Raw genomic sequence first — 26,279 nt, 5'->3', positions numbered from 1 at the left:
GGGTGGGGAAAGGGTGGGAAGGACACTTCATTTATGCAGTATTTTATAACCAAGTACATGTGTTATCTTTTCAACAACATAAAGGGGAAACCTAGGTTTTTTCACTCGCGTCCGTGTGAAGAGACCACCAAACAGGCTTTGTGTGAGCAACAAGGCTGTTTATTTCACTTGGGTGCAGGCAGGCTGAGTCCGAAAAGAGAGTCAGCGAAGGGAGATAGGGGTGGGGCCGTTTTATAGGATTTGGTTAGGTAAAGGAAAATTACAAAGAGGGTTGTTCTCTGGCGGGCAGGGGCAGGGTCACAAGGTGCTTTTGAGCCAGGATGAGCCAGGAGAAGGAATTTCACAAGGTAATGTCATCAGTTAAGGCAGGAACAGGCCATTTTCACTTCTTTTGTGGTAGAATGTCATCAGTTAAGGCAGGAACAGGCCATTTTCACTTCTTTTGTGGTAGAATGTCATCAGTTAAGGCAGGAACCTGCCATCTGGATGTGTACGTGCAGGTCACAGGGGATATGATGGCTTAGCTTGGGCTCAGAGGCCTGACAGGTTTGACAACGGATATGTAAAGATGGGAGGAGCTGCCTTGGGTGGCAGTGAGTCCCCTACCCTAGAAGAGATGTTGCTGAGGGGTTCCTGCCTGAGGTGGGAGATTGGAGTAGATGATCGCGAAGATCTGCTCTCCTCCCTTTGGCCAAGTAGAGGTGACACACTCAACCAGTTAGGGCCAGAAACACTAAGAGATGGGTGGGATCCTACATTTGGGAGGACAAATGTTTGCAGGTTAGAAAGTGAAAAACTGTTCAGCTGACAGCTAGACCTAATGTTTCTAATGGAACATAAACAGTGATCACAGAATATGAACAAAGATCAGACAAGACCACCATGTAGTTGGAGCAAGACACAGACAAAGCCACTCTGGTACCACAAATAGGACTCAACATCTTCCAATTCTGACTAATATGAGTGGGTTTTGCTTCTTTTCCAAGAACAAATCTAGCCTTGTTTTAATCCTTCTACCTCCCGGATAAAAATATGTAAGATAACTAATCACTGAATTGCCTCTACTCCTTGACTGTGTCCAATCCAAAACTGTTCTCCACTTCCTTAAACTCTCCTTGGATTTAGTTACCCAGCATAAACCCAAATCCTAAAATAAGTTATCCCCAGTTACCTCTTACCAAGACACCCTATGTTTTCTTTGATATGTGTTCTCCCTTTCTGAACAAGCTAAATAAACCTAATTCTTTTTGACTACAGGTATGTTTCTGGTAGAATTTGATCTATAAAATTTATCACAGTCTTAGCTCTCTTAAGTCCAGACCAACAATACTCAGACAGAAAGAAGCAAGAATGTTAAGGGCTCCCTGGAAAGTGCAGTGGTCCTGAAGCAACCTGACTTGAACTGGTATTTGTGTATGTGCGGTGAGGACAGGGATCTGGGAAAGGAGAGGTAGGAATTACTAAATGTGAGTAGTTTTCTTTCTTCTTTCATCAACACTTTTCATGGCCTTGGGCACACTGTGAGCCTCCTTCCATTTCTGTAAAAGATGAATTTGGAATACATTTTCAAGGAATCCAGGAAATAACATCCCCAAATATGCCACACTGGTATGATGATTGCTCTGTCCATGAGAACTGCTCATGGACAGAAGGGCTTTTCATGAATTTCCCTTATCAGACTAAAGGCTGATAATCCAGAAGGAATTCAATTACAAATCCCCTTCCAGCGAGTTTTATCAATCAGGGAAGATTAACACACCACAGGAGAAGAGTGACATCTCATTGTCCAGACATCATCGTTTGCCACATTCCAACTAAACTATTATATATGTAAGTAAATAATGTTTTCATTTTCTTCTTTAAGTGAACTCTCAAATGTGTTTTGAAATGTGTTTTGAAAGGAATATTTACATCACTGGTTAAATGAGAAATCAGCATTGCTTGGTAGAAATGAAAAGGTTATTGCAAACACACACCTCAAAACAAAACAATATTTTTAAACTGCAGGCATGGTTGCCTGTTTGAGAGATTTGGAAAATGAAGCCCTTACTGTGTTAAAAAGGGAGATAAACATTAGAAAAATGTTAAATACCATACTGGCCTCAAACAACTAGCCTATTGGTTTGAAATGGGACGTTCTCATTCTGCTGTTTAATATCGCTTAATGTTCTGTTCATGCACCCTTAGAGCCTTTCATTTTTCTCAAATGGGGTGCATCCCACATTTTAGGAAACGATTCCCATCGTTTCTTGGTTAATTTGGACTCATCCTTTGGTTCGCAGATTAAAAAATAAATCTTTCAGAGAAGTCTTCCAAGACTACTGCCCAACTAAATTACTTTCCCTTACAATAGTAGGCACTAAATACACCTTTATTGAAAGCCTATTCCCCCATACTGCTTCATCGTATTCATTACATTGGGGCATGGTGTCAGATCTCTTAACTAGAGAATAAATTCTGAGCGTAGATACCGTGCCTCTCTGTACACTTCTGTAACCTCCAGATCTTTGCACAATGAATACAAATGATATAAGGAATGACACCTTCCCAGTTCCTGCAATCCCAGGATGGTTTAGCCCCGCCTTCCCCCTCAGCCAATGACAGGCGCACCCTCAGCCAATGACAGGCCCCCCAAACCCCCCCCCCCCCCCCGGCTCGGCCGCTTCGGTCGTGGACGGTGGGCGGGGCCACGCCGTGACGCATCCGTGCGCCGGTGGAGGGCCAAGTTTCCGGCTTGAGGAACCGTCGCGTTTCTGGGGAGACGCCTCAGCTGGCACTTACCACCGCATTAGAAAGCAGCCTCAGGACCTGCCACCTCCATCACTGGCGTCACCATGGGGGCTGTCCTGGGTGTCTTCTCCCTCGCCAGCTGGGTGAGTTCGGGGTCCCGAGTCCTCGCCGGACCTGCGGTTTCTGGGGAAAGGCCTCAAACCCAGACCTGCACGGGCCTTGGCTCCAGAGGCCCTCGGGATGTCAGGAGGCCCTGGGCTACACAGGGTGTCCGGGGCCCCAGACCCAATCCAAATCCGCGATACCCTTAGGTCGGGATCAGGGGTCTCGCCCTCTGGGTTCCTCGGGAAACGGAGGAGGTCGGCCGCCATTGTTTACAATTCGGTGGCTCCGCCCTGCGAGGCTTCCTGACTGCGGATTCCTCCGGAGCTGGAGTGGGACCAAGGAATGAGAGCTCCCAGCGCGGGAGCTCCGGTTCCTCCCGAAGCACCTCTTAAGGTGCCATCTTTTAATTCTGGGTGGCTCAAGTAACATTTTTATCCCCTATCACGGGATTTGCCAAAACTGCAGAGTATGTGGCAAAGCTGGGATTTTAGCGGAGGCTTGTCTGCAGTTCTGGTGCAAGGGAAAGAAGGCCTTAGATTGTTACTCAAAATTGGAAACCAGGGCCTGAATATTTTGGGACTGCTATAAGTCATTTATCCGAGGATAATCACCCCAGCATTCCTCTCTTCGAGAACGTTTGTGACAGTGAAGTGAGTAAATGGGTTTAATCACCTAGTAAACTGTAAACATTTTAAAGAGAAAATTTTGGGGCCTATAAAAGAATATGCTGAGTTCCCTCATTTACCCTCTTCAGAGTAGCGTGATTCCTTGATTCCTCATTCTCCAGCTGATGTAATTGACCAAGTGTGTAGAAAAAGCACATTCAGTTTTCTCCTGCTGCACTCAACACACTTTTGACACCAGATACGTGGTGTGTGGGGATTTTCTCCCAAACATCAGGCAAACAGTCGCTCTGCAGGGGATGCCCTACAAGTCAATTCCGAAGCTCTCTACTTGGAGATAGCATCAAATCACACAAGTTGAGGGCTCAGTCTCACAAGACTGTGCCCACTTTCTGTGTCAATGGCAAGCCTCAGGTTGTTTTACCTGTGCTTCTGACCGGCCACCTATAAATCAGAGTTTCTATGACCTCCCTCCTTGGCTTTGAATAATGTGGTCACAAAACTCAAGGCAACATGTTTACTGGTTTGTTATAAAACTATTTTATTTTGTGTATTTATATATTTTTAATTTTAGATTCAGAGGGTACATACGCAGTTTTGTTACAGGGGTATATTGCCTTATCCTGAGGTTTGGGCTTCTAATGATTCCATTGCCCAAGCCGTGAACACAGTATCCAATAGGTAGTTTTTCAACCCCTGCCCCTCCCCGCCTTCCCCACTCGTGGAATCTCTAGTGTTTATTGTTGCCATCTTTGTGTCTGTGTTCCCAGTGTTAGGTCCCACTTGTAAGCAAGAATATGCTGTATTTGGTTTTCTGTTTCTGTATTAATTCACTTGGGGTAGTGGCCTCCAGCTGCATCTTTGTTACTGCAAAGGACATGATTTTCTTCTTTTTTATGGCTACTATTAATAGATTTTTAAAGATACAGATGAAGTGATATGTAAGACAAGGTATAGGGGAAGGGGTCTGGAGCTTCCATGCTCTGTCTGGGGCAGTGGCACCATCTTGGCTCTCTTCAACCTCTGCCTCCTGGGTTCAAGCGATTCTCATGTCTCAGCCTTTCAAGTAGCGGGGATTATAGGTGTGGGCCACCACGCCCAGCTAATTTTTGTATTTTTGGTAGAGACGGGATTTCACTACTTTGGCCAGGCTGGTCTCGAACTCCTGGGGTGTGAGCCACCATGCCCAGCCAAAAGTTCTTCTGAACTTTGTCCTTTTGGGCTTTTATGCAGTCTTCATTATGTAGTCAGCATTCATTGAATCATTGGCTTTTGGTGACTGGCCTAACCTTCAGCCTCTCCTCCTTGGAGGTTCAGGGGTGAGACTGAAAAATCCCAACCTCCTCCTATGACCCTCCCCCATCATGAAGCTTACCTAGGGACTGCCAGTCACCAGTCATCTCATTAGCATACAAAAAGACACTGGTTATTCCAAGGATTTTAGAAATTGTATGCCAGGAAATGGGAACCAAACGTACTTATATTTCACAGTATTACACCAGGGATTCTGTTTCAGCTCTTTCTACTTTTTTTTTTTTTTTTTTGGAGGGGGACAGTTTTGCTCTGTCACCCAGGCTGGCGTGCTGTGGCTCAGTCATAGCTCATTGCAGCCTTGAACTCCTGGATTCAAGTGATCTCCCACCTCAGCCTCCCCAGTAGCTGGAACTACAGGTGTGTGGCACTATGCCTGGCTTCATTCCACTATTTCTTAGGAACAGAATGTATTTTAGAGTTGTTGGTCCTAAATCAAAAGAGTGTTTCACTTTTAAGGGCTTTCTTGAGAGCAGTGGTTTTCTAATTTTTCTGACCTTGACCTAAAGAAAGATTGTACATAATTGATCTGATGCACCTATATGGAGACAAAGGTTTATGAAATAATCCTATACCATCTACTGTACAATTTCCCTTTTATCTTCTATCACATTAGAAAATCCTGGTGAGTTGAAGGCCGGGAGTGGTGGCTCATGCCTGTAATCCCAGCACTTTGGGAGGCCGAGGCGGGTGGATCACAAGGTCAAGAGATCGAGACCATCATGGCCAACATGCTGAAACCCTGTCTCTACTAAAAATACAAAAATTAGCTGGGCGCATGGTGGTGCGCGCCTGTAGTCCCCGTTACTCAGGAGGCAGAGGCAGGAGAATCGCTTGAACCGGGGAGGAGAATGAGCTGAGATCACACCATTGCACTCCAGCCTGGTAACAGAGCGAGACTCCATCTCAAAAAAAAAAAAAAAAATCCTGGTGAGTTGATTTTTACAATCTGCTAGTGGTTCAAAATCATTATTTACAACATACATTCTTTAAAAATATAGTTACGAAAGTCATTAGTTAAGGAGTGAATTGTTAATTTGAAACATTTTTTTCTATCATGATAACTTGAAATGCATTTTCGCTTTGATTGAAAGCTAAGATTTGAACTGATGCCATCCAGGCATTTCTATCTATATGGTGCCTTTATATTTCATTAATCCCTTTTATTCAGTAGAAACAGTAAGGAGTTCTATATACCAGAGAGTGGAATGAGTAAGGGAAAATAATAATAGAGAGTGAAATCAGAAAGGTAGAGAGCAAAATCATGTTGATACCCGTTATATGGTCTTGTAGGTTTTTAAGGACTTTGGCTTTTGCTCTTAAGTTATATGGGAATCTATTACAGAGTTTGAAAAAAGGAGTGATATGATCTGGGCCTGTGTTTTGACAAGGTGGATTATCGTTGTTGTGTGGAGAATAAATGGTAGAAAAGTAAGGGTAAAGCAGTGTAGGCAGGGAAAAATCTTCCTCCAACCTTTTGGGTTCTGTTTCTAGGGCTTGTGAATTTAACTGACAAAACAGATTATTTAGAGGAACAAGAGTTTATGCATGCAAGACATGTTCACACAGGAGTGCTCAGTAATAGTAACTCAAAGGGGGTGGTTAGAACTTGAGGCTTTCTTTTTTTTTTTTTTTTCCTTTTTGAGACCAAGTTTCACTCTTGTTGCCCAGGCTGGAGTGCAATGGTAGGATCTCAGCTCACTGCAGTCTCTACCTCCCAGGTTCAAGCGATTCTCCTGCCTTAGCCTCCCAAGTAACTGGGATTACAGGCATGTGCCACCACACCCAGCTAATTTTGTATTTTTAGTAGAGATGAGGTTTCTCCATGTTGGTCAGGCTGGTCTTGAACTCCCGACCTCAGGTGATCTGCCCGCCTCAGCTTCCTAAAGTGCTGGGATTACAGGTGTGAGCCAGTGCATCTGGCCAAGACTTTCTAATTTAGTAGGAAAAAGGAAGCTGGGAGAAAGGCTTCTATGAGAAGAGCAAATAGGTTTCCTTAGGAAAGACAAGTTTGTTTTTAGGAGAATAGGAAATAAGAAAGTTTGTGGTTGGCCGGGCGCGGTGGCTCAACCCTGTAATCCCAGCACTTTGGGAGGCCGAGACGGGTGGATCACGAGGTCAGGAGATCGAGACCATCCTGGCTAACACGGTGAAACCCCATCTCTAAAAAATACAAAAAAACTAGCCGGGCGAGGTGACGGGCGCCTGTAATCCCAGCTACTTGGGAGGCTGAGGCAGGAGAATGGCTTGAACCCGGGAGGCGGAGCTTGCAATGAGCTGAGATCCGGCCACTGCACTCCAGCCTGGGTGACAGAGCAAGACTCCGTCTCAAAAAAAAAGTTTGTGGTAGTACTTGTTTATGCAGGTATGGCAGGTCTTTCGAGCTTCTTCATGGCCTTAGAACTTCTCTGGAGAGGGACTTTATGGCAGCCTCATTTCCCAGAAGTTGCTGCTTTTAGTCAGACAAGAGAAGCTCCCAGAAGGCTTTTTTTTTTTTCTTTTTCCTGCATCTGTTGAAGCTCAGATGCCTTCAGCTTAAAATAATCTTTATAACAACTCAGAGCTTTTTTTTTTTTTTTTTTTTTTTTTTTTTTTTTTTTTTGAGACTGAGTCTCACTCTTGCCCAGACTGGAGTGCAGTGGCGCCATCTTGGCTCACTGCAACCTCTGCTTACCAGGTTCAAGTGATTCTCCTGCCTCAGCCTCCCTAGTAGCTGGGATTACAGGCATGTGTCACCACGTTAGGTTAATATTTTGCATTTTTAGTAGAGATGGGATTTCACTGTGTTGGCCTGGCAGGTCTTGAACTCTTGACCTCAGGTGATCTGCCTGCCTTGGCTTCCCAAAGTGCTAGGATTACAGGCGTGAGCCACTGTACCGGCCAACTCAGAGCTTCTGAATGGATCCCTACAGCTGTGAGATGGGAGCTTTTGAACTTAATCCAGATGAGAGATAATAGTTGTGGCTTGGACAAAGGTGATAGCTAAGGGTACTGTGAAAATGGTCAGATTCTGGATATATTTTAAGGATAGAGCTGATGTACTGACAAATTGGATGAGGATTTTGGGAAAGGGGAAGGCATTCAGGATGACTCCAGGCTTTGGGCCCAAGCAACAGGAAGAATAGAGTTGTCATTTACTGAAATGGGAACATGACATAACATATAGTAGGACAGATTTGTCGCACAGATATTTACTGAGTACCTGCTATGTAAAGCTACAAAGGATGTAACATTGTAAAGATAGTCTCCCCTTCGAGATACTTACATTCTTAAGACAACTATAGGTAAGTTAAGTTTATTAGTTTGCCAGGGCTTCATAACAAAGTACCACAGACTGGGTGGCTTAAACCCGGTGATTTCTTATCTCTGAATTCTAGAGGCTGGAAGTCTGGGATGAAGGTGTCAGCAGGGTTGGTTACTTCTAAGGCTGGTGAGAGAGAATCTGTATTATGCCTCTCCCCTAGTTTTTTTTTTTTTTTTTTTTTTTTTTTTTTTGGTTTGCTGGCAGTCTTTGTCCCATTTTCCCCTTTTTAGAAGGACACAGTCATATTGGATTAGCTGCTCACTCTACTCCGTATAACCTCATCTTAACTTACTACATCTGCAATGACCAAGTAAGGATACATTCTGAGGTATTGGGGATTAGGACTTCAACATAAGAATTTGTGGAGGACATGCCTCTGCAGTGTTTGGCCTATACTGTAGTTAAGAATTGGATGGAGACAGACTGGCTGGTCAATTTCCCATTGCTATTGCAATTACAAATAATAATGGCTACCATGATATATTGAGCCTGATATATATGTCAGGCATTATACTAGGTGCTTCATATTCCTGACACCATCTCATTGTTTACTCAGTAACCATGTTCGAGTAGGTGGTATTATGCTCGTTTTTACAGATGAGAAAACTGAACTTTTTTAGAATGAATGTTAGCACCTTGCTGCAGACCACACAAAATTATCATAAAGTGCACACAAGATACCATCTATAAAAAATGAAGATTATTCCTGGGACCATATTTTAAGGCCAGAGTTATCCATTGTTTACATCTGCTAATTCTGAATTAGCCTGTCCTTGTAATATGACTTGATAATGTCACCCCTCAGAGCAATGTTTTTTTTCAGGCAGTTTCCTAATCAAGCGTAGTGACTCAAATTATATCCTCTCTTAGCTGGGCATGGTGGTGCTTGCTTGTACTCAGGAGGCTGAGGCCAGAGGATTGCTTGAGCCCAGGAGTTTGATGCTGCAGTGAGCTATGATCACACAACTGTGCTCTAGGTTGGGCAACAGAGTGACACCTTGTGTCTTTAAAACAAAACAAATCCTGGCTGCAGTGGCTCACGCCTGTAATCCCAGCACTTTGGGAGGCCGAGGCGGGCGGATCACTTGAGGTCAGGAGTTTGAGACCAGCCTGGCCAACATGGTGAAACCCCGTCGCTACATAAAAATTAGCCAGGCAGCCGGGCGCGGTGGCTCAAGCCTGTAATCCCAGCACTTTGGGAGGCCGAGACGGGCGGATCACGAGGTCAGGAGATCGAGACCATCCTGGCTAACACAGTGAAACCCCGTATCTACTAAAAAATACATAAAAAACTAGCCGGGCGAGGTGGCGGGCGCCTGTAGTCCCAGATGCGCGGGAGGCTGAGGCAGGAGAATGGCGTAAACCCAGGAGGTGGAGCTTGCAGTGAGCTGAGATCCGGCCACTGCACTCCAGCCTGGACGACAGAGCTAGACTCCATCTCAAAAAAAAAAAAAAAAAAAATTAGCCAGGCATGGTGGCACGTGTCTGTAATCCCTGTAATCCCAGCTACTGGAGAGGCTGAAGTAGGAGAATTGCTTGAACCCAGGAGGGTGAGGTTGCAGTGAGCTGAAATGGTGTTACTGCACTCCGGCCTGGGTGACAGAGTGTGACCCTGTCTCAAAAAAAAAAGAAATAAAATTATATCTTCTTTCATGTAGTGTGGTCATTAACAGATTTTAGCAGACTAAAGATCTAGGTTACTCTTTTTTTTGAGACGGAGTCTCAGTCTGTCGCCCAGGCTGGAATGCAGTGGCACAATTCTGCTCTCAGAATTTAATTAACATTTATTGAGCTGTTAATATGTTTCAGGTAGTGTTGAGGTGCTTATTTAATACAGCAGTCTGAGGGAGGAAAATTCTATCATTGAGTTCGTTTTACAGATGGTGAAATGGGGTTAGAGTACGTAACTTGCTGGGATAAAAAGTGGTAGAAATAATATTTACTCCAGAGTCCATACTTTTTTATTTTTTTAATTTTTTGAGACGGAGTCTCACTCTTGTTGCCCAGGCTGGAGTGCAGTGGTGGAATCTCGGCTCACTGCAAGCTCCGCCTCCCGGGTTCACGCCATTCTCCTGCCTCAGCCGCCCCAGTAGCTGAGACTACAGGTGCCCGCCACCACACCCAGCTAATTTTTTTGTCTTTTTTAGTAGAGACGGGGTTTCACCATGTTAGCCAGGGTGGTCTCAATCTCCTGACCTCGTGATCCGCCCGCCTCGGCCTCCCAAAGTGCTGGGATTACAGGCGTTAGCCACCGCACCCGGCCCAGAGCCCGTACTTTTAACCACTTCCTCCCAGCCATGATTCTCTCAGTTAAAACTGTAAGGCCTGATTTGCCTCGCTTTCTCTTCTGTGACGTCTGTGTCATAAAGGAGTCTACTGAACGCGCTCTCAGGTGACCATGGTGTGCTCATTCCAGGTTCCATGCCTCTGCAGCGGTGCCTCATGTTTGCTGTGTAGTTGCTGTCCTAACAGTAAGAATTCCACGTTGACTCGCCTCATTTATGCTTTCATTCTCCTACTGAGCACTGTTGTATCCTATATCATGCAGAGAAAAGAGATGGAAACGTACCTGAAGAAGGTAAGAAGTAACAATGCCCTTAATGTATTGGTTATTTTTATTTTTATGTTTTGCAAAATTCTAGTTTAATTCTTCATTGTTAATCAAGTTCATTGTAATTTGGAGATTTTTTACTTATACAGGGTATGGTCAGAACACAGAAATATGAGGACGTTAGTCCTTTTCCGGAAATACAGAATGAACATCTTTAGGCTCCAGTCGAGCAACTGAGAGAAAACATTAAAAGAGTGCCTCCAAATCCTTATGTGTTAAAGGTTGAAGCATCTAAACTGGACTAGTTCTTCACCTCTGGAAGGACTCAGTGGTAGCTGGAAAATCTCACGGGAAAGTGGCACACAGCCTCTTCAGCCTAAAAGAACAAAGAAGAGAGAGCATATTTTTGTGAAACAAAGTCTCACTCTGTTGCCCAGGCTGGAGTGCAGCAATAGGATCTTGGCTCACTGCAACCTCCACTTCCCGGGTTCAAGCAATTCTCTTGCCTCAGCCTCCCAAGTAGCTGGGATTATAGGCATGCACTACCATGCCTAGCTAATTTTTTGTATTTTTAGTAGAAACGGGGTTTCACCATGCTGGCCAGGGGTGGTCTTGAACTCCTGACCTCATGATCCAACCACCTCAGCCTCCCAAAGTACTGGGATTACAGGCGTGAGCCACTTTGCCCAGCCGAACGAGCATTTATATTTTTAAAATACAAGTTATTTATACTGTTTGGTAACAAGATTGTAAATGCATTGGAAGACAGAGAAAAATTCCATAGTCAGTCTCGCAGTTGTTGAAGTAGTTAATTTTCTAAATCCAGTCTTTCCTGCGGTGGGGTAGAGTCTCTGTCTAAATATAAATATTCTGATAACACTGAAATTGCTTTTTTCCAGATTCCTGGATTTTGTGAAGGGGGATTTAAAATCCATGAGGCTGATATAAATGCAGATAAAGATTGTGATGTGCTGGTTGGTTATAAAGCTGTGTATCGGATCAGCTTTGCAATGGCCATCTTTTTCTTTGTCTTTTCTCTGCTCATGTTGAAAGTAAAAACAAGTAAAGATCCCCGAGCAGCAGTACACAATGGGTATGTTAGATTTATGATTAACTGGTTACATTATGGTGTGGCTCTTCCTTCCCTTCAGCAGTTAATATTGCCATTCTGATGGAATCAATGGAATATGTAAATGAGTGACTCAGATATATTTCTGGTCTATTATGCATGTGAAATTTTTTAATGTCATTTTCAGTTAGATTGCTGTAACATGGAGGGGATAGGGAGTCTTGTCTTTTTATTTTCTTCTCTTAAATTCCTTTGCTTCATGTTCTTAGATTTTTGTTGAACACCTGTTAAATAGTTGAAGCACTATGCTAGATACTACATAGACACACACTTTCTTTTTTCCGTTGTTTAAAGATAAACAGGTACCCGATAAAGTTAAACAGTGTACAAGAAGTCAGTGAATATATATGTGCTACTGATTTACATATTCTATTGCTTCTGACTCCTGACCACCTTTTACCTATGTTTCCAATTGTCTCCCTTTTTTTTTTGTTGTTTTGTTTTTGTTTTTGGACATGGAGTTTCACTCTTGTCACCCAGGCTGGAGATCTCGGCTCACTGCAACCTTCCCCTCCCGGGTTCAACTGATTCTCCTGCCTCAGCCTCCCTAGTAGCTGGGATTATAGGCACCTGCCACCATACCTGGCTAATTTTTGTATTTTTAGTAGAGATGGGGTTTCACCGTGTTGGCCAGGCTGGTCTAGAACTCCAGACCTCAGGTGATCCGCCCGCCTTTGCCTCCTGAAGTGCTGGGCTTACAGGCGTGAGCCACCGTGCCCAGCCATATTTCTAATTCTCAAAAGACTGAATGGCGTTTTGTAAACTTAATATGTATTATAATCCCCTTTTTACAGATGCAGTGACTGAATTGCAGAGGGGTTAGTAAATTGCCTGAGACCTGTTAACCAGTTGGAGGTTGGAGCTAAGATTGAAACTTAGATCTGTCTAGCTCCAAAGCCTTGTTCTTTCCACTCTGCCATACAAGGCAGTCACTAAAGATCATGAACTGAAAAGCAGGTGCCAGTGATGAGCTGTGTCATTGTGGGCAAGGTATCTGTGCCCTGTATTGTAAGCAGAGGATTTGTGATTACTTTTCATTCAGACCTTACAGTTAATGGCTCTGTGTGTACCTAACACTGTTATTTTAGAACTCCCAGAATGATAGAAAAATGCCTACCTTTAAGTGGTAAAAGTAGGGCGACTCTAAATTTTCAGTTTTCTCTGGTAATAAATGTGAGTGATTTGTCCTCTATGCTAATGTTGTCCTTTAATTGTGTGAAATATTAAATAAATTAGCCTATTAAATGAGTAGTCAAATGAAGAAAATAGACAATCATGTTGGGGGGAAAAGCTGTTAAGCTATTATTTTTGCATTTCAGAAATGAATTTTTCTCAGTATAATAGTGAAAAAGTTTAGCATTTCATAAATGCATTTTTATATTTTAATAGGTTTTGGTTCTTCAAAATTGCTGCCCTTATTGGAATCATGGTTGGATCTTTCTACATCCCTGGGGGCTATTTCAGCTCAGGTAGAGTTCACCTTTGAGGGGGTTAATTTTAAACTATATAAACTTTATAGATGATTGAGTTAAAGCTACATTTTAGGCAAAGCTACATTTTAGGCCGGGCACAGTGGCTCATGCCTGTAAGCTCAGCACTTTGGGAGGCCAAGGTGGGCGGATCACCTGAGGTCAGGAGTTTGAGACCAACCTGGCCAATATGGTGAAGCCCTGTCTCTACTGAAAATACAAAAATTAGCCAGGCATGGTGGTGCACACCCGTAATTCCAGGTACTCAGGAGGCTGAGGAAGCAAAATTGCTTGAACCTGGGAGGCAGAGGTTGCAGTGTGCCAATATCGTGCTACTGCACTCCAGCCTGGGTGAAGATCAAGACTCTGTCTCAAAAAAAAAGAAAAAAAAAAAAAGAAAGAAACCTACATTTTAATTACTGTTTTTGCAGAACTGACAATTAAATGAGATGGCATCCAATTAATAGGACTTAGTATCTGCATCTCTCTTGTCTCTCAGGCTGGAGTGCAGTTGCATGATCTCAGCTCACTGCATCCTCCGCCTCCTGGATTCAAGCAGTTCTCTGCCTTAGTCTCCCAAGTAGCTGGGGTTACAGGCGCCCACTGCCACCACGCCCAGCTAGTTTTTGTATTTTAGGTAGAGACGGGATTTCACCATCTTGGCCAGGCTGGTCTTGAACTCCTGACCTCGTGATCCACTTGCCTCAGCCTCCCGAAGTGCTAGGATTACAGGTGTCAGCCACCATGCCTGGCTGCTACTCATTAATATGTGGTTTTGAAGTCAGGAGGCATTCACTGCACCTCTCAGGTTTTCTGGAACCGTATGTTAATCTTTTGGCAATATCTTAATAGTTTGTGTTCTCACTTGATGCAATACAAAGCTAATCAGAGAGCCTGTCAAAATAAGGACTTAGAACTCTTGTGCTCCCGTATCTGTCTTAACCTACTTCCTTAGCATGCATCAGGTGACATCTTTAGATTTCTACTATGATTTTCCCACCTCTAAAAGAAAAGACTTATAGTATCATTTGGAACTCAGGTCCCAGGCTCCCCTTGGCACAAGCTAAAACGTATTTTAAAAGGTCTGAAAACCAGTAGAATGCTTTTAAGAATCCTTTGAGTTTGGAATCTTGCTGTACTGCTAGAGACAGAATGTCTGCCGGGCGCGGTGGCTCACGCCTGTAATCCCAGCACTTTGGGAGGCCGAGGCGGGCGGATCACAAGGTCAGGAGATCGAGACCACAGTGAAACCCCGTCTCTACTAAAAATACAAAAAATTAGCCGGGCGCGGTTGTGGGCGCCTGTAGTCCCAGCTACTCGGGAGGCTGAGGCAGGAGAATGGCGTGAACCCAGGAGGCGGAGCTTGCAGTGAGCCGAGATCGGGCCACTGCACTCCAGCCTGGGCGACAGAGCGAGACTCCGTCTCAAAAAAAAAAAAAAAAAAGAATGTCTACGACCTCTCTCTTGTTTTAATTGAAATCCTTTCAGAATGTTGGATTTTCTGAAATGTTACTCTATGGTAGAGAATAACTTGTTCTCTTGGTTCTTGTAGTCTGGTTTGTTGCTGGCATGATAGGGGCCGCCCTCTTCATCCTCATTCAGCTGGTGCTGTTGGTAGACTTTGCTCATTCTTGGAATGAATCATGGGTAAATCGAATGGAAGAAGGAAACCCAAGGTTGTGGTATGCCGGTAGGTATCTCTACTCACCTATGTTAGCCATACTGCTACATTAAGCAGGGTGTACAATAAAAATCATGATTATAGTCCCAGCAGCTATAGTCCTCAGCGACAGAGTCCAAGGTAGGAGAATGGCTTGAATCCAGGAGTTCAAGACCAGCCTAGGCAGCATATTGAGACTCCATCTTTACATTAGAAAAAAAAATTGCCAGGCATGGTGGCATACACCTATAGTCCTAGCTACTCAGAAGGCTAAGGCAGGAGAATCTCGAGCCCAGGGGTTCAGAGCTGCGGTAAGCTGTCATCACACTGCTGTACTCCAGCCTGGGTGACAGAGCAAGACCCTGTCTCAAAATAATAATAAAATTACATAAAAGGGAAAAAATCTATAATTTCCTGAATTTGGCTCTGAATTATATGCATCACTGGAAGAAAGTAGCACAGATAATATAAATCGTTGGGTTTTCCCAATTTATTTATTTTGAGAGTCATAATGTAATTCCTTGTGTTTAGATAAGGAAAAACAGTTATATTTAGTGACTTTAGTTCTGGTTTTGATAACCTTGTTTCCATGGAGAGGAAACTCAGATGGGTTCAACATATGGGACAGCTGCCCACCTACTTTAGGCGGATAGGAGTGAGTAGTCCTTATGGCCTTATTCAGAAAGGGACCCCACACTTGCTATGAAAAACTTTCTGGTGGAAAAGGGGCACTTAAAATTTCTAGACTGAGTAGGATTTAACAGTAGGTTGCGAATGTATTTTGGCTCTGGTAGAGTGCTAACTACCTTGTGATACACATTTGCACACATTTCTGATTATTTCCTTAGGACAAATTCCCAGAAATAGAAGAGTCAAAGTGTATGAATATTTTTAAATGCTTTCAGTACATACTGTCGAATTGCCCAGTTTTATTTTCATTTGATTTGATTTTTAAAAATATTTACATATTTTTTTAAATACTATGTTTACCATAAAGACAAATTATAGCACTTTATAACTTTATAAAGACTAAAACATGGCTGGGCGCGGTGGCTCAAACCTGTAATCCCAGCACTTTGGGAGGCCGAGATGGGCGGATCACGAGGTCAGGAGATCGAGACCATCCTGGCTAACACGGTGAAACCCTGTCTCTACTAAAAAATACAAAAAACTAGCCGGGCAAGGTGGCAAGCGCCTGTAGTCCCAGCTACTCAGGAGGCTGAGGCAGGAGAATGGCGTAAACCTGGGAGGCGGAGCTTGCAGTGAGCTGAGATCCGGCCACTGCACTCCAGCCTGGGCGACAGAGCGAGACTCCATCTCAAAAAAAAAGAAAAAAAAAAAGACTAAAACATGCAAATCTTTACCTATCTGCAACCCATTTTCCTTTCCAGATGTAGCCACTCTTGTGAACCTTTATGTATTTATGCATTCACCTCGCTTTTGTATTTAAATGTAAACAGGATTGTATTGTATATTGTTCCATGACTTGGCTCTTTTCATTTCCTACATGATGAATATCCTTCCTTACCAGCGAGTGTAGGTATGTCTTACTCATTTAACCTGCATTCAAGCTCCTGGCATGGAGTTTACTGTAAGCTGCATGGTATTCCATTCCATACAATTCCATGGCATTCCATAGCAGAGTATACGTAATTCATTTAACCTTTACCCTAGTGTTGGTCATTTAAATTGTTTGTAATGACAATTTTATTTTTATCTATTTTTTTCTTTTCTTTTCTTTTCTCTCTCTCTCTCTCTCTTTTCTTTTCTTTGTTCTTTCTTTCTTTCTTTTTTTTTTTTTTGATTGGGTCTCTCACCCTGTGACTCAGGCTGGGAGTACAGTGGCACAATCATGGCTTACTGCAACCTCTGCCTTCCTGGCTCAAGCAGTCCTCCATCTCAGCCTCCCAGGTAGCTGGGACTACAGGTGCACACCACCATACCCACACTACCATGCCCACACCACCACGACCAGCTAATTTTTGTGTTTTTTGTAGAGACAAGGTTTTGCCATGTTGCCCCGGAACTCCTGGACTCAATTGATCCACCTGTCTTGCCCTCCCAAAGTGTTAGGATTACAAGCGTGAGCCACCATGCCCAGCTGTTATTTTCTTTAATTCATTTTGGATCATACAACTCTAGAAGAATTTAATGAGTTGCAAATTGGTCATACTTTATAATAACAAGTGTAGAAAATCTTGTATATTCAGATGGGAAAACATTAAGAAGTGTGCTAATAACTTAATGTACATCATTTAATTTTAGACATGCAAAATTCATTGGGATAAGTAGAAACTAGTTGTCTTACATCTGGGCTTTGACTTGAATACGAGTTAACTGAGCTCATGATTCTTGCAGTTGGTCTGAGTGTACTGTATGTGCTGTTTCATGTTTTCTAATTTTCAGAACTACACAGCTAATTGTTTGTTGTTTGAGATGGGGTTTTGTTCTGTTGTCGAAGCTGGAGTGCAGTGGCACCACCTCGACTCACTGCATCCTCTATGTCCTGGGCTCAAGCAATCCCCCTACCTTAGCTTCCCAAGTAGCTGGGGCTACAGCCTCATGCCACTAGGCCTGGCTGATTTTTGTATTTTTTGTAGAGACAGGATTTTGTCATGTTGCCAGGGCTGGTCTGGAACTCAGGTTCAAGCAATCCACCCACCTCAGCCTCCCAAAGTGCTGGGATTGCAGGCGTGAGCCACCATGCTCAGCCAACACAGCTGATTGTTGATTATCAGTGTGAATTGAAAGGACCCATTACTTTAGATATTAAAAAATAGCAAATGAGCCACTTTTCCAGTTCAGGGATGTAGTCTTATTGTTCGTGATGGGAAATAGGTTTAGATAGCCAGTGACTATAGAGGAAAAAACTGTCATAAAAAAATACCTGTGTGTCTATTCTGTTTTCCTCTAACACCATCCTGGCATGGAGCTTGCTGTGAACTGGGTCATTTTGAGGGTGTAGGGATCATTTAGGTTCCCAAGAAAAGCTCACAATACACATTAATTAATATACAGGTAGCAGTTCACTCTAGCTGGAGTGATCAAATGTCTGGTAATCAACCCATGAAATCAAATTAGGTAATTCAGGAAGTGAATTCAGTTGCTTGGTGGATTTTGGAATTTAACATCAAGTCAATTGAATACAATCTTGATACTTTAACCTTGAGGCCTTTGTAATTTTACTGTAATTTACCACAGAAAAGTGAAATAATGTCTCCTCATTTTTATATGGAGTGGAAGAAAATTCGCCTTCATTATTAGTTTATTACAGTTGAATCATTCATACTGGTTTCCTTTTCTCCAGCTTTACTGTCTTTCACAAGCGCCTTTTATATCCTGTCAATCATCTGTGTCGGGCTGCTCTATACATACTACACCAAACCGGATGGCTGCACAGAAAACAAGTTCTTCATCAGTATTAACCTGATCCTTTGCGTTGTGGCTTCTATTATATCGATCCACCCAAAAATTCAGGTATGATTGTTTACTACTACTTCCTCCTGTGAAAGGTTTTTAATTCTAAGCTTAAAATCTAGGTACCCTTTCTTATGAATTTATGTCTAAGTTTATCCACTTGAACATTTTTCCATATTATAAAATCTTCATAATTATAACTTAAGTAAACAGTATACTATTTCATGCCTATATCATAATTTAAATGAATTTCACAATCATTAAAAAAAATTTTTTTTTTTTTTTTGGGACGGAGTCTCACTCTGTTGCCCAGGCTGGAGTGCAGTGGCATGATCTCGGCTCACTGCAACCTCTGCTTCCTGGGTTCAAGCAGTTCTCTGCCTCAGACTCCTGAGTAGCTGGGATTACAGGCGTCCACCACCACGCCTGGCCAATTTTTGTATTTTTAGTAGAGATAGGGTTTCACCATCTTGGCCAGGCTAAACTATTGACCTCGTGATCCACCTGCCTCGGCCTCCCATGATGCTGGGATTACAGGCATGAACCACCACGCCTGGCCAGGAATGAGTCTTCGTTTTTTGTTGTTTTTTGAGATGAAGTCTCACTCTTGTCCCCTAGGCTGGAGTGCGATGGTGCAATCTTGGCTCATTGCAACCTCCACCTCCCGGGTTCAAGTGATTCTCCTGCCTCGGCCCCACGAGTAGCTGGGATTATAGGCGCCTGCTACCATGCCTGGCTAATTTTTGTGTTTTTAGTTGAAACGGGGTTTTACCATGTTGGCCAGGCTGGTCTCGAACTTGTGACCTCAGGTGATCCACCCATCTCAGCCTCCCAAAGTGCTGGAATTATAGGCGTGAGCCACCGCACGCGGCTGAAAATGATTCTTATGAGTCATTAGCTAAGATATTTTAGGGGAATTAAACTGTGAAAAATAATTAATTTTAATATTTCAAAATAAAACTCATGCTCTTGAGTTTTAAATACCAGAGTTTAGGCTGCGTGTGGTGGCTTAACTCTTGTAATCCCAGCACTCTGGAAGGCCAAGGCGGGTGGATCACTTTCGAGGTCAGGAGTTTGAGATCAGCCTGACCAACATGGTGAAACGTCATCTCTACTAAAAATACAAAATTAGCCTGGCATGGGGGTGCATGCCTATAATCCAGACTACTTGGGAGGCTGAGGGGCAGGAGAATAGCCTGAACCTTGGAGGCAGAAGTTGCAGTGAGCTGAGATTGCGCCATTGCGCTCCAGCCTGGGCAACAAGAGCGAAACTCCGACTGGGCGCCATGGCTTATGCCTGTAATTCCAGCACTTTGGGAGGCCGAGGTGGGCAGATCATCTGAGGTCAGGAGTTCGAGACCAGCCTGGCCAACATGATGAAACACCTTCTGTACTAAAAGTACAAAAATTAGCCAGGCGTGGTGGTGGGCACCTGTAATCCCAGCTACTCAGGAGGCTGAGGCAAGGAAAAGCTTGAACCCGGGAGGAAGTTGCAGTGAGCTGAGATTGTACCACTGCACTCCAGCCTGAGTGACAAGAGCAAGACTCCATCTCGGGAAAAAAAAAAAAGTTTAAAAAAATTCATGGAGTTACAGATATGAAATATGAAAATTCTATCTAGACATCACCTTTCCTTTTAAAAGTGAGAAAACAAGTCTCAAGTGATAGGTGTTACACAGCTACCAATTAGTTGCAAAGCTGATCTTCAATCTTTTCACTATACCAAGGGAGTAGAAAATCAAAGGCCTTCTGTGATGAACAGGAATTTCTAGGATCATGAAATGCCTTGAGAACCAGTAGTACTTGCTTCGTCTTTCTGGGTTCTTTTGCGAGCTAACTGAACTGAAAGGTTACTTGTCACCTTTCAACTCTCAGGAAGAATCCGAAAGTTCTCAGTTACTGATAGTTGAATGAATCCCAGAGAAGTGTACTGCATTTTGGAAAGTCAGCCCTTGGCAGTCCCTCTGCCACTGTTTTCCTTTTGATTCCATAGGAACACCAGCCTCGCTCCGGCCTCTTGCAGTCCTCCCTCATCACCCTCTACACTATGTACCTCACCTGGTCAGCCATGTCCAATGAACCTGGTAAGGGAACGTCAATAACACATTTTTTTTTGATAAAAAGAAAGTAGGAAATCAGCCCTTACAGAGGTGGTATAAAAACTAGAGCTAGAGCAAATGTGAAACAAGCAAACAAAACTTAAACGTACAGTGTTCACTGTAGGTTTGTAGGTATTTGCCTTTCACGTTTTAGTCCCCACATATATTCATAGCTATTTATAACTGACAGCCTAAAGGGTTAGAGTCCTTCAGATGGTCTAGGCTTTACCTAACGTAGGCTGAGTCAAACTAGTTAAGAGCTCTGGTCAAGGGCAGCCTTGTTTTGGCCCTTTGTTTTGACTGAATTGTAGTTTGATGTCACGGGCTCTAGAAAAAACAGCTGTGGGAAATCTCATTTTGTAGTTATTGTAGGATTGTTTCTCAGGAGGATATTCTATGGGCTTCTTTTAAAGGAAAACGATAAATGCAGAACCCCCGTCCACCAATGATAACTTATTTTTTGTTCTTAAGTAACTATGTAGAAACCAAAATAGAGATAAACTTCTGTGCTTAAAACCTTGGCACTCTTTTAAAGAATTAAAAAGATTTGTCAGTCAAACTACAAAACCAATAAAATCAATAATGATGTTTATGGAATTTGACAGATTTGTTGTTCTTTTCTTTGTTTCCTAATTCTAAGTCATTGATTGTGACCAAATGTGTTACTGACTGCTAAGTTTCAGATTTTTTAAGTAAAGCATTCCCATGTTTCACATCGTGACTGAATGATATGTAAGGAACTCCCCAAGTCCTATCTTGAAACAAGATGAGCTGTAACCAAGGATAATAAAATTTTTCTCATTTTCAGATCGTTCCTGCAACCCCAGCCTGATGAGCTTTATTACACGCATAACTGCACCAACACTGGCTCCTGGAAATTCAACTGCTGTGGTCCCTACCCCTACTCCACTATCAAAGAGTGGGTCTTTACTGGATTCAGATAATTTTATTGGACTGTTTGTCTTTGTTCTCTGCCTTTTGTATTCTAGGTAAGTTAAAAGGTAGTTAGAACAAGATTTTCATGGAGGTTGATAATAAAGTGAAGAAACTGTTTTGCTTTCATAAAGCAGCATAAGAAATTAAAAAACTTTACTCCCTTTAATGAAAAATTCTTTACTTGCGTCAGTTACAGAGCTGTGTACACACATACATATATATATATATTTTTTTTTTTTTTTTTTTTTTTTTTTTTGAGACGGAGTCTCACTCTGTAGCCCAGGCTGGAGTGCAGTGGCCGGATCTCAGCTCACTGCAAGCTCCGCCTCCCGGGTTCACGCCATTCTCCGGCCTCAGCCTCCCAAGTAGCTGGGACTACAGGCGCCCGCCACCTCGCCCGGCTAGTTTTTTGTATTTCTTAGTAGAGACGGGGTTTCACCGTGTTAGCCAGGATGGTCTCGATCTCCTGACCTCGTGATCCACCTGTCTCGGCCTCCCAAAGTGCTGGGATTACAGGCTTGAGCCACCGCGCCCGGCCTTTTTTTTTTTTTTTTGAGACAGTGTCTTGCTCTGTCACCTAGGCTAGAGTACAGTGGCACGATCTCAGCTCATTGCAATCTCCACCACCTGGGTTCAAGCGATTCTTCTGCCTCAGGCTCCCGAGTACCTGGGATTACAGGCACCTGCCACTATGCCTGGTTAATTTTTGTATTTTTAGTAGAGATAGGGTTTCACCATGTTGGCTAGGCTGGTCTTGAACTCCTGACCTCAGGTGATCCTCCTGCCTCGGCCTCCCAAATTGCTGGGATTACAGGTGTGAGCCACCATGCCCAGCCTGTAGTAAGTTTTGAAATTAGGAAGTATGAGTCCTCCAAATTTGTTCTTTTTCAAAATTGTTTTGGCAGTTATGGATCCTTTGCATTCCCATGTGAATTTCAGGATCAGCTTGTCGATTTCTGCAAAAAAAATGTAGTTGGGATTTTTATGGGGAGTACTGTCATCTCAGCAATATTAAGGCTTCCAGTCTGTGACCATGAAGATAACTTACTAAAGTCTTCTTTACTTAAATCATTTATTTAGGTTTTTAATTTCTTTCAGTGGTTTATAGTTAGTTATTAGTATACAAATCTTAAATTTATTTTGTTTTTAAGCATTTTATGCTAAATTCCAAGCATTTTATTCTTTTTGATGGTATTATAAATGAATATATGTTTTCTTAGCTTAACTTTTGGGTTGTTTATTGCTAGTGTATAGAGATATGATTGGTGACCAGGCACGGTGGCTCATGCCTATATTCCCAGCACGTTAGGAGGCTGAGGTGGGAGGATCGCTTGAGTCCAGGAGTTTGAGACCAGCCAGAGCAAGATAGTAAGACCCCATCTCTATAAAAATTTGCCAGGTGTGGTGGTGCAATCTGTAGTCCCAGCTACTTGGGAGGTGAGATGGGAGGACCAACTGAGCCCAGGAGGTCAAGGCTGCAGTGAGCCGTGATTGCACTACTGCAGTCCACCTGGGTGACAGAGTGAGCCCTCATCTCAAAAAGAAAGAAATACAATTGATTTGTGTGTGTGTGTGTGTGTGTGTGTTTAAAGAGAAGTCTTGCTCTATCACCCAGGCTGAAATGCAGTGGTGTGATCATAGCTCACTACAGCCTCAAGCTCCTGGTTTCAAGTGATCCTCCCACCTCAGCCTCCTGAGTAGGCTCAGGTGTGTGACGGGCACACACCATCATGCCCAGCTAATTTTTAATCTTTTCAGAAACTGTCTTGCTGTGTTGCACTGGCCAGTCTTGAGCTTCTGTCCTCTAGCGTAGCGATCCTCCCACCTCAGCCTTTCAAGTAGTTGGGATTACAGGCGTGAGCCTCCACACCCAGTCCTAATTTCTATATATTGATCTTGTATCCTGCAACTTCGGTGAACTTATTTATTGGTTCTAATAGTTCGCATGTGTATGTATTCCATAGGATTTCCTATATACAAGATGAGGTAATCTACAGATAGAGATAGTTTTACTTCTTTTCTAATCTGGATACCGTTTATCTCTTTTTCTTGCTCTGGCTAGAACTTTACTACATTGTTGGATAGAAATGGTGAGAGTAGGATCCTTGTCTTGTTCCTGACCTCAGGGGAAAAGTTTTTAGTCTTTCACTGTTAAGTATGATGTTAGCTCTGGGTTTTTCCTTTATTCCTTTTGTCAGCTTGAGGCAGTTCTACTTTGGCTGTTTTTATCATGGAAAGGTATTGGATTTTGTCAGATGTTTTTTCTGTGTCTATTGAAACGATCATGTAATTTTTGTCTTTTATTTGTATTTTCATTTTTATTCAGTCATTTAACAAACTTTTAGTGAACATCTGTAGTGCTGGAAATACATAGACTAAGGTCATTGTTAAGGCATTCTTTGAATAGCAAGGAGGACAGGAGTGATAAGTGCAGTGACAGAAGGAAGCCTAGGAAGCTGTGGGAAGTCGGAGGAGTGTCTTGTATAACGTAGCTAGTGAGGGGTGATGTCAGGGAAGGCCTTCCAGAGGACATGACAGCAAGTCAGAGAAGTGAAGGATGAGTAAGTTAGCTGGAAGGAGGTTGGCGCATGGTACATTCCAATCATAGAAGCAGCACTTGTGAAGTCACGGAAACAGACACTGAGAGCATAGTGTGTTTTATGAAACTCCTAAGCAATTAAGCCATCATAACAAGTAGTAACTGATGACAGTGCCATTAATCTTATGATGACAGGCGGCAGTTCAGAACTTTAAGCAGGATCTTCAGAAAGCTTTCAGTCTCCAAAGTAGGAACAGCTCAGCAGTAAGTGTCTTGTATACAGGCCAGTGGCAGCAGTTCATTGTCATGGCCCCTTTCTGATTTGTCTTCCTTGGGATCACTTTCCAGCATCCGCACTTCCACTAATAGCCAAGTAGACAAGCTGACCCTGTCAGGGAGTGACAGCGTCATCCTTGGTGATACAACTACCAATGGTGCCAGTGATGAAGAAGATGGACAGCCTCGACGGGCTGTGGACAACGAGAAAGAGGGAGTGCAGTATAGCTACTCCTTATTCCACCTCATGCTCTGCTTGGCTTCCTTGTACATCATGATGACCCTGACCAGCTGGTACAGGTAGGAGACACAGACAAAACAGACGGAAGATCATAAAACCCTTGGATGGCCTATAAAATCTCATCCATTGTCCTGATCTCAGAACCCTTGCTCTTACTCATATTATGAAGTTGGGTTAAATACTCTTGACTTTATCCTCTCTAGCATTTAAAACCCATTGGAATTCTTTGCAGTGCAAATCGCTGGGAGCTCTTACAGAGTTGAGTTAATTGAGAGAAAATCATGACATAAAGCAATCTGACCCATCTTTGTTCACTAATTTTCTGTGTATAGAGATGGCCATGTCAGAGCATTCTGGTTAAAGTAATAATGTACTAACAAAGAAAAGTTTCAGGGAGGCTATCTCAATCTAGACTTTTGCAAATAACTAGGAACATCTAAAAGAACTTTGCCCTGATAGTCTTTCATGCTGGCAAGAGGAAAAGTCATTTGAAAGACAGAGTCAATGAGTTCTTTAGTTCTTGGTCATAACAACTAAAAATAGCAGCTTCCTCTGGTCCCTCTACAACTCTACTGGGGGGTAGTGCCAGCCAAGTTTCACTGGAGAATTTCTTGGCCTTGGCTGGGGGCTGCAGAAGGCTGACAGAAGTCAGGTAGACCGGTCTCTTCTACCTGACTCTCTCTTGTTTTCTTAGCCCTGATGCAAAGTTTCAGAGCATGACCAGCAAGTGGCCAGCTGTGTGGGTCAAGATCAGCTCCAGCTGGGTCTGCCTCCTGCTTTACGTCTGGACCCTTGTGGCTCCACTTGTCCTCACCAGTCGGGACTTCAGCTGAACTTCTGAGTGCCAAGGACACCACTGAAACTCACAAAGGTCTCCTTCACCGAAAACTCATGTACCTTTTACGTTTGCTTCAACTAAAATATTAAGCGAATGCTTTGCAAGTTTGACTGTATCCAGGTTTATATCAGAAGGTGAGATTGAATAATGCTTGATGCAGAATCTAAACTTCTCATTTATCTGTATATTTTGTTTACTTTTAAGGATATAGCACAAAGGGAACATTTTTTGTTTAAAGTGAACTACAGCTGTGCTGTGAAGAGAGTTCTTTATAAAGCCTGTAGGTTCTTTCAACTTTGGTTTAAAATGTAAGATAGGAAAATGTTGGATATTTGAGGCCATGCTTAATATATTTATATTGCAGTATCCTTTAAAAGCAAAAAAAAAAAAATGCATTTATATTACAGTTTTCCTCTATGAAAGTCCTTACTTATATGATACAAGCACTCTGTTTTGTGCTTAAACTCTTCAGAGGGGTAGCATCAAAGTTCTTGGGGAAGGATTGTGTATGTGGGTCCCTTCCCTAGAAGAATGGTTGCTGATTCCCAAGAAGAATGGCTACTGCTTCTACATCTTGAGTTTTTTAATTTACTTTTTGTACACTGTAGTATTGATACTGCTTGATTCAAGTCTGGTGCTTTGCCAGATGTATTAATTTCAATAAATGCTTTGTGAGTTTGGTTAAAATGAAGATTCACTTGGGAAAACACTGCAGCTTTAGTTTGTGTAATTATCTTGTTATGAGTATGTAAAAGTAAAATGCATGTGAATTAATTATATTTGCACTACGAAGGTATTTGGTTAAAAAAGAGTTTTAAGATTTTAATGCCCTTTCTTTCAACAACTTTTATGAGTTCGCAGCCATTCTTTATTTTCTGGATAGCCAGGTTTTATCAGGCTTCTAGTCTGGATGCTCCTATTCCTTCTGAAAATTACTGTCTGGCTAGTGAGCAAAGTCTTGAATTTATTCAAAAGTTGTCCTAAATATCTTCTCTAGGTGAGACACTTGGTAGATGAGAAACAGGGAAGGCATTGTCAAGAAACATTTTCA

General features: G+C 42.8%; 1 protein-coding gene and 1 long non-coding RNA gene across 2 annotated transcripts; one reads left to right on the top strand and one right to left on the bottom strand.

Annotated features, from left to right (window-relative positions):
• Nucleotides 1-137: 137 nt before the first annotated feature.
• Nucleotides 138-3,260, bottom strand: LOC114670484 (uncharacterized). The gene is made up of 2 exons (XR_003720132.2): nt 2,782-3,260; nt 138-1,538 (listed from the first exon to the last, which is right to left on the bottom strand). It is a non-coding gene; the product is annotated as an uncharacterized LOC114670484 (long non-coding RNA).
• Nucleotides 2,709-26,279, top strand: SERINC3 (serine incorporator 3). The gene is given in 10 exon segments (NM_001260972.1): nt 2,709-2,873; nt 10,490-10,651; nt 11,524-11,717; nt 13,143-13,222; nt 14,775-14,912; nt 18,190-18,359; nt 20,293-20,383; nt 21,207-21,387; nt 24,222-24,449; nt 25,085-26,279. Coding segments are annotated over 10 exon segments (1,422 nt in total). The 5' UTR covers nt 2,709-2,834; the 3' UTR covers nt 25,224-26,279.

This window comes from Macaca mulatta, chromosome 10, assembly GCF_049350105.2.
Source record: "Macaca mulatta isolate MMU2019108-1 chromosome 10, T2T-MMU8v2.0, whole genome shotgun sequence".
Taxonomy (NCBI): Eukaryota; Metazoa; Chordata; class Mammalia; order Primates; family Cercopithecidae; genus Macaca; species Macaca mulatta.
The sequence above is the reverse complement of the archived record's forward strand: the minus strand, read 5'-3'. Positions and strand labels throughout refer to the sequence as shown.